This window comes from Tupaia chinensis, unplaced genomic scaffold (genome assembly GCF_000334495.1).
Source record: "Tupaia chinensis unplaced genomic scaffold, TupChi_1.0 Scaffold000671_2, whole genome shotgun sequence".
Taxonomy (NCBI): Eukaryota; Metazoa; Chordata; class Mammalia; order Scandentia; family Tupaiidae; genus Tupaia; species Tupaia belangeri.
The window spans coordinates 1,133,364-1,145,800 of record NW_006160194.1 but is presented as its reverse complement, the minus strand read 5'-3'; the positions used below and the strand labels follow the sequence as shown (position 1 = coordinate 1,145,800).

General features: G+C 49.2%; 1 protein-coding gene across 11 annotated transcripts in view; it reads right to left on the bottom strand.

Annotated features, from left to right (window-relative positions):
* Nucleotides 1–9,676, bottom strand: part of COA8 (cytochrome c oxidase assembly factor 8) — a 17,834-nt gene extending 8,158 nt beyond the window's left edge. For 3 of the 11 annotated variants that reach the window (XM_027776417.1, XM_027776418.1, XM_027776422.1), the window contains exons 1-3: nucleotides 9,485–9,676; nucleotides 7,017–7,214; nucleotides 5,682–5,745 (exon numbers count right to left, since the gene is read on the bottom strand). In XM_027776417.1, coding sequence (XP_027632218.1) covers nucleotides 5,682–5,745; nucleotides 7,017–7,214; nucleotides 9,485–9,652 — 430 coding nt within the window. In that variant the 5' untranslated portion in view covers nucleotides 9,653–9,676. The other 8 variants (XR_003551359.1, XR_003551360.1, XM_027776416.1 and 5 more) reach the window with 6 other exon arrangements.
* Nucleotides 9,677–12,437: the final 2,761 nt, after the last annotated feature.

Here is a 12,437-nt window from a genome sequence, read left to right as displayed (position 1 = left end):
CCTCAGCTCCTCCCCACCGGCTCAGCTCCTCCCCCAGCTCAGCTCCTCCCCAATGGCTCGGCTCCTCCCCCCGGCTCAGCTCCTCCCCAACGGCTCAGCTCCTCCCCAACGGCTCAGCTCCTCCCCCGGCTCAGCTCCTCCTGAGCTCAATTCTCCGCTGGAACCCGCAGCTCAGCCCAGGTGCCCGTTTTCTAGCAAGTGGGAGGCCTTTGTAATATCCACTTCCATCGAGAGAAGTGCAGTTTGCTTGGTGAACATCAGGGAAATGAAACTGCAGAGACTGCGGGTCGTCTCCTGTCACACGACGCCTCTAACGCTCAGAATTACATCCAAGAAGGTTAGGAAGTAATGTATTATCCATCAGATGACCAGAGACCACCGTATAAGCACAAAAAATATGAAAAACCAAGAAAATATCTTTCCCCAAGGGAAAAGAACAGCTCCTCCTCATCCACAGACAGTACAATGGAACTCGTGGGAATGCCAGATAAAGAATGTAGAATATTCATAGTGATAAAACCTATCAAAGATGCAAGAGAAGAGAGACAATGAACTTAAGAAGATGCAGGAATAAAACAAAAAACCAAATTCCAGGAGGTGAGGAAGTTCTTCCATGATCTGGAAGAGTAATTACACACCATAAAAAAGAGTCAAATGGAACTGTAAGTGGTGAAGGCTGTAATGCAGGAAATCAAAACCTCCCTTCAAAGTATTAAAAGCAGACTAGATCATGCAGATCGAATCTCAGATGTATAAGATAGAACCTCTGACCTACAAAAATTCACCAAAGAGACTGAAAAAATAACCCAGAAGAATTAGAATAATATATGAGTAATTCTAGATGCCATTAGATGCCCAAACATCTGAATAATCGGTATCCCAAAAAGTGGAGAAACTGCTAAGGGCATTGATAATCTATTCTATGATGGGAAGAAAACTTTCCAAACCTAGAGAGGCACTCAAATATCCAGAGCCAAGAAATACAAAGGACCACACAGAATCAACCCAAGATCTTCTCCAAGACACATCATAGCCAGACTGACCAGAACCACAGAGACAAGATACTAAAACTGGCAAGAGAGAAACGTCAAGTTACTTTCAAAGGATATCCCATAATATTAACATTGGAACACTCATTGGAAACAATGCAAACAAGGGGGACCAGCAATTAGCATAATGGCTATGTCTCTTTAGTAAAAGGGGGAGTGGAAAGGGGAAAAAATGTTTCAGAAGAAAATCACAGTGCACTTGTCACTAGATTTTAGGTCTATCCATATTTTTAGTTTAATTAAGATCTTTTATGAAACAATAAAATATAAAAAGAACCAGTTTAGTATAGGGGGGAGGAAAAGGGGAAGAAAAAAAAGTAAAAGTACGTTTAATTGACAAAAAAATGAGAAGCTGTTTGCGATGATAATGTATACAGTAATATCTTTGTCTTGACTGATAAACATAGTACCCATGCAGGAAAAAGAAATGTACACTGTGAAGATACGTGTAATTAAATGTAAACTTAAAAATAAATTTTTTATTTATAAATGGGACCCCCCCAAAAAAATTTTAAAATAAAGTTTAAAAAAAAAATCACTGACTTGAAAAACAAACAAAAGCAGAACAATGCCAACAGCACTGCTGTAGAGGGTACGGGAACAGGGCCTCCTTTCAAGCTCCTCACTGTACTGAACCACTTCCTGCAGGAGGCAGGACTGCGGCATGGACACACGCCACCTGCACTGAAGTCGCGGTCTCCCACACAGTGTGACCACCAGGCGGTGAGGACACTTTGCAACCACACTTTCCAAGGATACGACGCGGTGTTAACTATGGTGCCCGTGCGGAGCGCCTCCGGAGTCCCATGCTCCGTGGGAAACCTGGCAGCCCGTGGCTGGCGGCTGACACGGTGCAGCCTGCCCCCCATGCCGACTGCTATGAGCAGCTGCAGGTGGCAGCTCCCGGGTCCCTGCTGCTCAGCACACTGTCATGACAAGTTCAGACAAAATCACTTTTTTTGAGAGGCTTTTGCCAGAGGATGTGTGTGCTTGCCAGGAGAGACAGTGAAAGGGAAAGTAAGAAGTCACCCCTAGCCAAGGCCATGCTGCAATCCCCTTTCCTCCATCTTCCTCCCAGGCTTTTGGGCACACAGGCACATGTGCCTGGCGTGATTTTCAAGCTACTGGGTCCGTGACTCAAATTGCAGTTGGCCCTGTAGAAGTCCAGTGACGTAACTACCATGCCACCTGTTGGCCCCCAATTGAGCAAAACTTGACACGGTTCAAATCGGGCAGTTTTCCCAGACCAACTCCTGGGAATTCTGGGTAGCCTCAGGATCAACTCGGTATTTTAAGTTCTAGAAAGGGAAAGTGACATACAAAAATGAAAAGGAATGAGGTAAAAAAAAACAATTTTGGGGGAACCAGCAGTTAGCGTAGTGGCTATGTCACTGGACTCCCACGTAGTAGACCGCGGTTCGAGTTCCTGACCCAGTGACTTAAAACTCACGCCGGGCACGTGTGCGTGCGTGACCAAGATCCCGAGAGGAGAATGGAGAAGGGACTGCGGTGTGGCCATCCCCCCTGGGGGGTGATTTCTCGCTTTCTGTCTGTCTGGTGAGCACATGTGCCCTATAGCAAAAATCTCTCAAAAAAAAAAAACAAAAAAACCAATTTTGGTTGGTTACATTCCAATGTTTGTCTGCATTAATACAGTTTAAAAGGCGAAGGCCTGTGACTGACTGAAGCCCAGAAAAGAAAAGAAAGCACCCAGCTTTTTCTATGATAATGAGGTTGGAGCTGCTTGCAGAAACGGAGGCTAAAGCGCTCTCTCCTGGCTGGCCCTTAGCCTGTGCTCATCAGGATAGGGGGTGGGGAGCTGAGGAGCCTGATGCCAGGCCCTGTCCTGTGCTGTTGGCTGACCACAGCCCCATAGAGGTGGGGTCTGAGAGGGTGTGACTATCCCCACTGTGCCTTCTCTCTCTCCTAGACATGGCTGAATGTGGCTCAAGTCCCAGACCTGGAGGCTTGCTTTCTCTTTCCCCCTCCTCTCTCTGTCTGTCTCTCTGGTGAGTACATGTGCCCTGTAACAAATTAAAAAATAGGGGCCAGCGGATGGCATGTGGTTAAGGGCACTGGACTCCTACATGGCCAACCACAGTTCAAATCCCAGACCTGTCAACTTGCTTTCTCAGTCTCCCTCTCTCTTTCTGTTCCTCTCTGGTCTGGTCAAATTAAAAAATATAAAGGGACCAGCAGTTAGTGCAATGGCTATGTCGCTGGACTCCCATGTAGTTGACCACGGTTCGCACCCCAGACCTGGTGGCTTAAAACTCACACTGGGAGCGTGTGCGTGCATGCCCAAGATCCCGAAAGGAGAATGGAGGAGAAGGGATTGCGGCGTGGTCATCTCCCCTGCGGGGTGATTTCTCTCTGTCACTCTGTCTCTCCCTGTCTGGCAAGCGCACGCGTCCTATAGCAAAAACCTCTCAAAAAAATATATATATATATGATGGCTTAAAACTCACGCCGGGTGCGTGTGCGTGCGAGACCAAGATCCCGAGAGGAGAATGGAGGAGAAGGGATTGCAGCGTGGCCATCCCCCCTGGGGGGTGATTTCTCGCTTTCTGTCTCTATGTCTCTCTCTGTCTGGTGAGCGCACGCACCCTATAGCAAAAACCTCTCAAAAAAATAAATAAATAAATAAAGTAATTCTTTAAAAAATTAAATAATTCTTAATTTTAAAAAAATTGCTCAATGAAATTCCACTAAATTAGGGAACCAGCAGTTAGCGTAATGGCTATGTCGCTGGACTCCCACGTAGTCGACCACGGTTCACGTCCCAGACCCAGTGGCTTAAAACTCACGCCTGCGCGCGTGCGTGTGCGTGCGGCACGCGCGTGTGTGCCCAAGATCCCAGGAGGAGGATGGAGGAGAAGGGACTGCGGCGTGGCCATCCTCCCTGGGGGGTGATTTCTCGCTTTCTGTCTCTATGTCTCTGTCTGTCTGTCTGGCGAGCATACGCACCCTATAGCGAGAAAAAAAAAAAAAATTCCACTAAATTAAAGTGGCTGGGTATTTCTTTTTACAAGCCTACTGACAGACTTCGTTTTTGAGGCCAACAGTTTTAGATTTCTCTTCAAAATAACATCTGAACTGTCCACATCTTTAACAAACACCAGGCAGTACTATTCAGGCCTCACATCAACACTGGGAGAAAGGGACTCAAGGGAATCTTGAGCACGAGACTTTCTGTCCAGAAAAAACGACCGCACAGTAGGCGAGGGAGCAGGGAGCAGCCTGGTGGCTCAAGGACCAGCTATGGTGGGTGGGAGCTGGGCAGGGCTGGGCAGGGCTGGCCCGGCAGGTGCCCCGCTCAGAGGAGGAACGACACTAACGTTCTGCAGTCTGGGGGAGCCTGTGTGCCTCGGCTGAGCAGCAAATGCCAGAACTGCCTTTGTGGCAGAAACACCTGGCTCCGGCTGTGGTGCACACGAGGGGTTTCAGACAGGGGATGACAGGCTATATCCGACAGTCAAACCCCGCCTGCAGTCTGCTCTTGTAAATAAACTTTATTGAACACACAGAAGCCCATCTCTTTCGTATTTTCTTTTTCTTTTTTTTAAACATTATTTTATTGGAGACCAACGGTTGGCATAATGGCTATATCAATGGACTCCCATGTAGTCGGCTGCGGTTCAAGTCCCAGACCCAGTGGCTTAAACTCACTCTGGGCGCATGTGCGTGTGTGCGCAAGATCGCGAGAGAGGAATGGAGAAGAAGGGATTGCGGTGTGGCCATTCCCCCAGGGGATGATTTCTCGCTTTCTGTCTCTCTGGAGAACACACACCCCCTAAGCAAAAACCTTTCCAAAAAATAAAAAAAATTGCTTTATTCAACTTTATTTTAATTTGACGAGAGAGAGAGAGAGGAAAAATGAGAAGGCAAGCCACTAGGTCCAGGACTCAGACTCTGGTCAACCTTGTGGGACCACCATGCCGTCTGCCAGCCCGTTTCCGTATTTTCTATGGCTGCTCCCACACTACAGCAGTAGAGCTAAGCAGCTGCAACAGAGACCCCTGTGGCTGCTATTCTAGCCAACCTAGAGGGTGGCCGACCTCTGCTCCCAAGGTGCACGCCGGGGAACTAGTTAGGGAGTTACTGTGACAGGCATGAACGAGGGCCTGAACCAAAGCTTGGTCTTCGGACAGGGCACAGCAGTGCTGAGAAATGACCTGGAGGGGACCTGCACAGAGATGGGGGTGGGGCACACCTGCAACGTGACTCTGGTTTCTGGCTCACAGGATCCAGGGCTATGAACTGAGATGGGGAATCCAGGAAGAGGAGCTATTATGGGAGACAAAGAGAATGCAGCGGCCATGGGGCCTGGGGATAAGATCCCAGAGGTCGGGTCGGTCACCCAACAGAATGACCGAGGACCACACAGGGAGCCGTCACACAGAGGGAGGCCAGGGAGCAAGGGCGCTGGCAGGCAAGTGAGGAAGGCAGGAGGGGCTGGGAAGAGGGAGGCCGCCCAGGCTGCAGTGAGGCTTGCGGGGGCAGGGGTGTGTTCCGGGGGAGAGGGGAGAGGCCGCTGGTGCCACCCCGCCTCCTCTGCTCTGCTCAGCAGCCAGGTGGGTTTACCTCGGGAGCTCCTCACCGACCTCGGCCACAGTGCCACCGTGAACGCACCTGATTCGGCTCTCAGCCCCAGGCCTTTAGCCTTCAGTCTCGAGTGAATGAACTCTTCCTTCTCCTGAAAGAAATAGACCGTCAGAACCTCCCTCCCAGCCTTCCCCCTCCCTCAGCTCCAACGCAGCCCGCAGCATTCTGGAGAAGCCTGGTTGTGGGCTTTCTGAGAAATGGCCCCTCTCAAAACCCGCTCCCCGTTTCCGCTACTGCCACAGGGCAGGTGTGCTGGCCACCTTGGGAGCAAGAGCACCCCCGTGGGGCACGGCTCTGCTGCCCCGTCTCCTCCCTTTCTCCATGCCATCAGGGTCGGGGCACAGAGGCACTCGCGTGTGCTCAGCCACGTGGGATCCGGCACCCTATGGACAGGGCTTAACCGTTGTGCTGTGGGACAACACAAAAGCCCCCCTTTTTTTTTTGGTTTCGCTATAGGGCGCGTGCGCTCACCAGACAGACAGAGAGAGAGACATAGAGACAGAAAATGAGAAATCACCCCCCAGGGGGGATGGTCACGCTGCAATCCCTTCTCCTCCATTCTCCTCTCGGGATCTTGGGCACGCACGCACACGCGCCCGGCGTGAGTTTTAAGCCACCGGGTCCGGGACGCAAACCGCGGTCGACTACGTGGGAGTCCAGCGACATAGCCATTACACTAACTGCTGGTTCCCTAAAAGCCCATTTTAAATTATATAAATTTGCAAGGCCAGCAGGTGGCACGGTGTTTAAGGAGCTGGACTCCCACATGGCCAACCACGGTTTGAGTCCCAGAACCTGGCAGCTTGCTTCCTCTCTCTCTGCCTCTCTCTGGTTGAACTGAATAATAATAACAACAAATAAAATAAATAATTCTTTTTTAAAAAGGGAAACATTCAATAAGCTTTAGGAGGCATTATTTATAAACACACAGAAGAGGATCCACTCCACATGAACTAGGTCACCCAAAGGCATAAACAAAGTGTAAGTGTTTTTCTTCTGGACTAGAATATTTATATTTCTTTCTCATTTAGGAGCATGAAGTTAAGAACTCTGAAGTCTCAGACAGCACTGATGCCCCTTTGCAGACGTCCATTTTCAGAAACACTCCCACATCAAACAGTACTTCCCGTTCTGCCTCGGCTCCTCACTTGACTTCCTGGAAAGTCTCAAGAGCTGTGATGGTAGGAATGACCCACAAACCTCATGTGTGGCTACACGCGCGCACACGCACACACGTGGGAGGGGAGAAGACGGAAGGAGGGGCTGAGACACTACCAGGAAAGAAAGGCCGAGCAGACCCTAAGGGGCAGCCCCCACGTGGCCGACTCTCACGTCACACTCTTATCTAAGACGCAGACCTACCTTACTGAAAGACAGATTCTGGTGTGCCCAGAACTGTTGATTCCATTCTTGTGTTTCTTGTCTTAATTCTCTAAGTTTTTGTTCCAATGCTGATTCATTTTCAGGGATATAAAAATGGACAGGTCGAAGGTTTGAGTATTTGTCTGGAGGTCCTATCCAGTCATGGCAAGACTTTCTCGGAGGGCGGAATTGTGAGACCTTTAAAAAAATGCACTAAATTAACACGCAACTAAGCAAATTCCAGTTTTATAAAATTAAAGGTATAGACTTTCTAAAGCCTCTCATTACTTTACTCTTTTTTTATAAGATTTTTGCCAAGGGGCACGTGCCCTCACCAGAGAGAAATCACCCCACAGTGGGGTTAGCCATGCTGCAATTCCTTCTTCATTCTCCACTTGGGATTTTGGGCACATGTGCATACACACGCAACATTTTTTTTAATAATTATTTTATTTAACTTTATTTATTCATTCATTTAATTTGACCTGAGAGGGACAGAGTGAGAGAGAGGGAGAGTGGAAGCAAGCCGTCAGTTCCAGGACTTGAATCACAGTCAGGTCATGTGGCAGTCCAGCACCCTTCACCACCATGCCACCTGCCAGCCCACTCAACATCTTTTTTTAAGCCACCAGATCCAGGAATCGAACCACAAAATGAGCCACGTGGGGTTCAGCGTGCCAATCACCATGTTACCTGCTGGGGCTAGCTTTTTTTTTTTTTCAAAGATTATTGTGTATCCAGCAAACTTCCAAATTAAAATTAATGAATACTATCACCATTAATATTATACAAATGTGCTCAACAAGTGGCACTGGAATAACCAGATATCCAAAAAGGCAAAAAAAAAAAAAAAAAATGCAAAAAAAAAAAAAGAAAAGAAAAGAAAGAAATAATGAACAAACTCTCAACCTGCACCTCACACTGCATATAAAAGCTAAATGAACTCAGGGCCAGCAGGTGGCATGGTTGTTAGGGGCACTGGACTGCCACATGGCCGGCTGTGGTTCAAATCCTCGACCTGGTAGCTTGCTTTCTCTTACTTTGTCTCTTTCTGGTCAAATTAAAATAAATAAATACAGGGACCAGCGGTTGGCGTAATGGCTATGTCGCTGGACTCCCATCTAGTCAACTGCGGTTCAAGTCCCGAACCTGGTGGCTTAATCTCACAACGAGCATGCATGCGTGCGTGCGTGCCCAAGATCCCAAGAGGAGAATGGAGAAGGGATTGTGGTGTGGTCATCCCCCCTGGGGGTTATTTCTCTCTTTCTGTCTGTCTGTTTTTCTAGCAAGCACACGCATCCTGTATGAAAAACCTCTCCAAAAATAAATAAAGTCAAATATTGAAAAACTTTTTAAAAAAATAAACAACGAAATGAACTTACGACAGATCACAGACTGAAACGTAAAATATAAAACCATAAACACTTACAGGGCAAGGCCAGCAGAAGGTGTGGAGGTTAAAGCACAGCTCCCACATGGTCAGCTGTGTGGTGTGAGTCCTGGACCCAGGGGCTTCAAAACCACACCGGGCAGTGTGTGCCTGCGTGCCCGGAATCCCGAGAGGAGACAGCAGAGAAGGGACTGCGGCGTGGCCATGCCCCCCCCGCCCCGCCCCCATTTCTCACTTTCTCTGTCTCCTCAGTGAGTGCACATGCCTTATAGCAAAAATTGAAAAAAAAAATAAAAAAAGTACAAAATTAAAAAAGTACAAAAGACACCAAACAGAACGGCGTCTGGAGCACTCCAAAGGCGCCGCACTCAGGCTGTCTGAGGACCGGGCCACGCACACCGCCAGCGGGCGTCCCTGGGATGGGCAGGTATGTGCAGGGCAGAGGGACAGAGGGGAAAAAAAAACACACACACACAAAACAGCGCATGCAATTAATCAAAAACCATTATTTATTACTGCACATGTTAGTAAAAATCAGGCCTCAAGGGGCCAACAGGTGGAATGGTGGTTAAGGGCACTGGACCCCCACATGGCTGGCTGAGATTCAGGTTCTGGACCTGGCAGCCTGCTTTCTCACTCTCTCTCTCCCCTCTGCCCCCCTCCCCCGTCCCTCCAGTCAAAAATTTTTAATTAATTAATTAAAATAATTCTTTAAATAAAAGTCAGGCCTACAAGCAGTTCACACAAGTAACATAACCAGTGGTTCCCAAGCATCAGACCCATCCTTAAGAAGGCAGATGCCCACCCTACTTTGCAGACCAATTAGATCGGAATCCCTGAGGGTGGGACCCAAGTACTTATTCAAGTCTCCACGTTAATTCTAAGGTGCTGACAAGTTCCAGAGCCAAAGACAGAGACGGCGTAGATGGGGAGAAGTGCAGGAGGGCAGTGGAGACGCGAGGGGAGACTCAGAGCGGAGCCTCGCTCCGAGTTACCGGCTGGCCCTGCGGCAGAGGATCCCATGTGGCCAACCACAGTTTGGATACCAGCCTCATCTGGTGGTGGCTGGAAAACACACCAGGCGACTGTAGATGAGTGTCTTAAATCCTGACAGGATGAAGAAATGAAGGACAGGGGATTGTATGGTGTCCGCCAGGCGGGGCCAGCAGGTGGCATGGCGGTGAAGGCTAACCACGCTTCGTCGGACCGGCAGCTTGCTTGCTTGGTCTCTCTGGTGAATGCACATGAGCAGTACAAGTTAAAAGAAAAAAACTAATCAATCAAATAAAATATATAATTCTTTTTTTAAGGATTATTTAACTTTATTCATTCATTTATTTTAATTTGATCAGAGAGAGACAGAGAGAGAGAGATGAGGGAAAATGAGAAAGCCAGCCACCAGGTCCAGGACTCTAATCGAACTCAGTCATGTGGGAGTGTCCAGCACTTTAACCACCACGCCACCTGCTGGTCTCTTGAATATATAATTTTTTTTTTGAAGAGGTTTTTGCTATAGGGCGCGTGCGCTTGCCAGAGAGAGACAGAGAGATAGCGAGAAATCACCCCCCAGGGGGGATGGCCACGCCACAATCCCTTCTCCTCCATTCTCTTCTAGGGATCTTGGGCACGCACGCACACGCGCTCGGCGTGAGTTTAAGTCACTGGGTCCGGGACGCGAACCGCGGTCGACTACGTGGGAGTCCAGCGACATAGCCGTTACGCTAACTGCTGGTCCCTCAAATGTATAATTCTTTTAAAAAATAGCAAGTGAGGCCAGCAGATGGCATAGCAGTTACATCACTGGACTTCCACATGGCTGTCCATGGTTCAAGTCCCAGACCCACGGCTTGAAACTCATGCCAGGCACATGTGAGTGCATGCCCAGGATCCCAGGAGGAGAATGGAGAACGGAGAAGGGATGGAGGGTGGCCACCCCCCTGGGAGTTGATTTCTCACTTTCCCTCTCACTGTGTCTGTCCCTCTCTCTGGTGAAGGCAAGGCAGGAACCTAATAAAAGAAAACTAGGCTTAGGACTGTTCATTTTAAAACCTGATACATTCAAAGCCCAAAGACAACAACCTCTATGCAAAAATGTAATTAGCTGGAAGAGGCCTACTCAGAGTGAGCACAGAGACAAACTGCCTGGGTCAGAAACTATTCTGAGCCCGCAGATCCCCAGGGAGCGGCAATGCAGCAGGCTGCCAGGGCCAGCTCACTTCCGGGCAGCCTCTCCACCCTCACCTGCGGCAGGCACGGGCAGCCACGAGTGTGCACTGCGGACTACAGCGGGGTTGCCGGTTGCGACTCTCATCTCGGGCTCGTGATGGAGCCATACAGCTAGCACAGGCAGAACATGGGGAGCTGCCTCTCATGCCTAAGCAAGGCTGGGCTGAGAAGAGCTGTAAGCAAGGTCCACAGTTACGAGTTCCAATTCTCTGTGTTGCTGTACTGGTCTGTGCTCAATTTCTCTGCCATGAGCTTTACTGACGGTACCCCATAGGGGCAAAATAACACCCCCAACCTTACTATAACTTTTACAATAATCCTGAAGGAATGCGGATCCCTAACGTGGCGGTGAACGGGAATTATCTCCTGAGACTCACCCCACCTGCCTGGAAAATGTCAATAAAGAGTGCTGCAGTCACCTCTCCTACTGGGGTTACACAGATAGCATTAGAAAAGGTTGAGTTAATGGAAAGCTGCTAAATTGGTGAAACGACCTCAGTAGCTGAGGGAGGCTCAGGGGCTCAGCCGCAAGGCACTGATACCCCAAACAAAGACCATGAGCCCCCTTTGAGCTCAGGACAAGGGAAGATATCTGTTCCCCAAGCCACAGCCATTGTACAGAGCAGCACGTAGAGGGTCCCAAGTACACAGTAACCTTTAGGTCAGTCATTAAGCTGCTCGCAAGACCACATTCCTTCCCATATGGACAATAGGCTCCCCCCCTTAGCTGTAATATAGATATTCCACTTTAGTACATGTTAACCGTGTCTTTACTTAACAAGACAAGATTTCTATATAGGCCTTTGTAACCGGCAATGCTGCCGCGCTGGCCCAGGACTGAAGTTATCAAGCTTCCTGCAAAAGCCCCTTCCTGGTAATCAAGATCTAAGAAAGTGCACCAGATAGATGGACTCCCTCATGCTGAGAACTGTGATTGATTTTACCTAGTTAAACAAGACAGACATGTTTTATGATTACTGTTCCTGTGCTATGAACACCTCATTTCTTAGAGTACATCTTTTACCTCCTCCTCACCCCTCCTACTCCTGTAAGACATCCCTCAATAAATACGTATGTCTGATAGCCACTGGGGCTGCAGTCTTGAGCTGGCTCTAACTGTAGTCGGCTGAGAACATGCTAAAGAGCATCGAGGTCTCAGTCTGATTGCTGCTCGCCTGCATCGCCTTACTGTGTACAAGCTTCAACCCACCCCGGCTGGAGCAGGGCTTCCAGCAGGCTCCGCCCCTGGTGAGACCTCCTCGACTTTCAGGAAAGCCTCTGGGGTAAGGGAGAAAGCCCTTGGGTGGGGCTCTTTCTCTACCTAGCTCACAAAGCTGGGGAAAACCTCAGCGGGCTGAAGCTCCGTACTGTTTGACACCTGCTCTATCTCCCTGCTCAGAGTCCCAGGTGCTGGGTACACGCTCCAGGGCTGAAGTCGGGGCTGTGGCCACTGCCACAGGGACTTGGACCAGTTCCTGTCCAAACTGTCACCCCGACCAAACTTCAGAGACGCACCTGTAGGTGTGCTCACGGCCACAGCCCAACAGAAAGGAAACAAGAACGGGCACCTTTTGCAACTTTTAATTGGCTCTCTTTGATCCTCCCTTAATTACAGCTTAAACGGCCCTCTCCCTTCTCAGCCCGGTGGTAAATGCAGGGTTAGGGCCTGCGAGCTCGGTGTAAGCATTATTTTATATGCGGCCGTCGCCGGCAGTCAACATTTTTATCTGACAGATAAAACCGCAACAGGCTTCCCTTACACAAAACAGCCCTCTCCAAAGAAACGCGATGGAGAGAAACCGCCC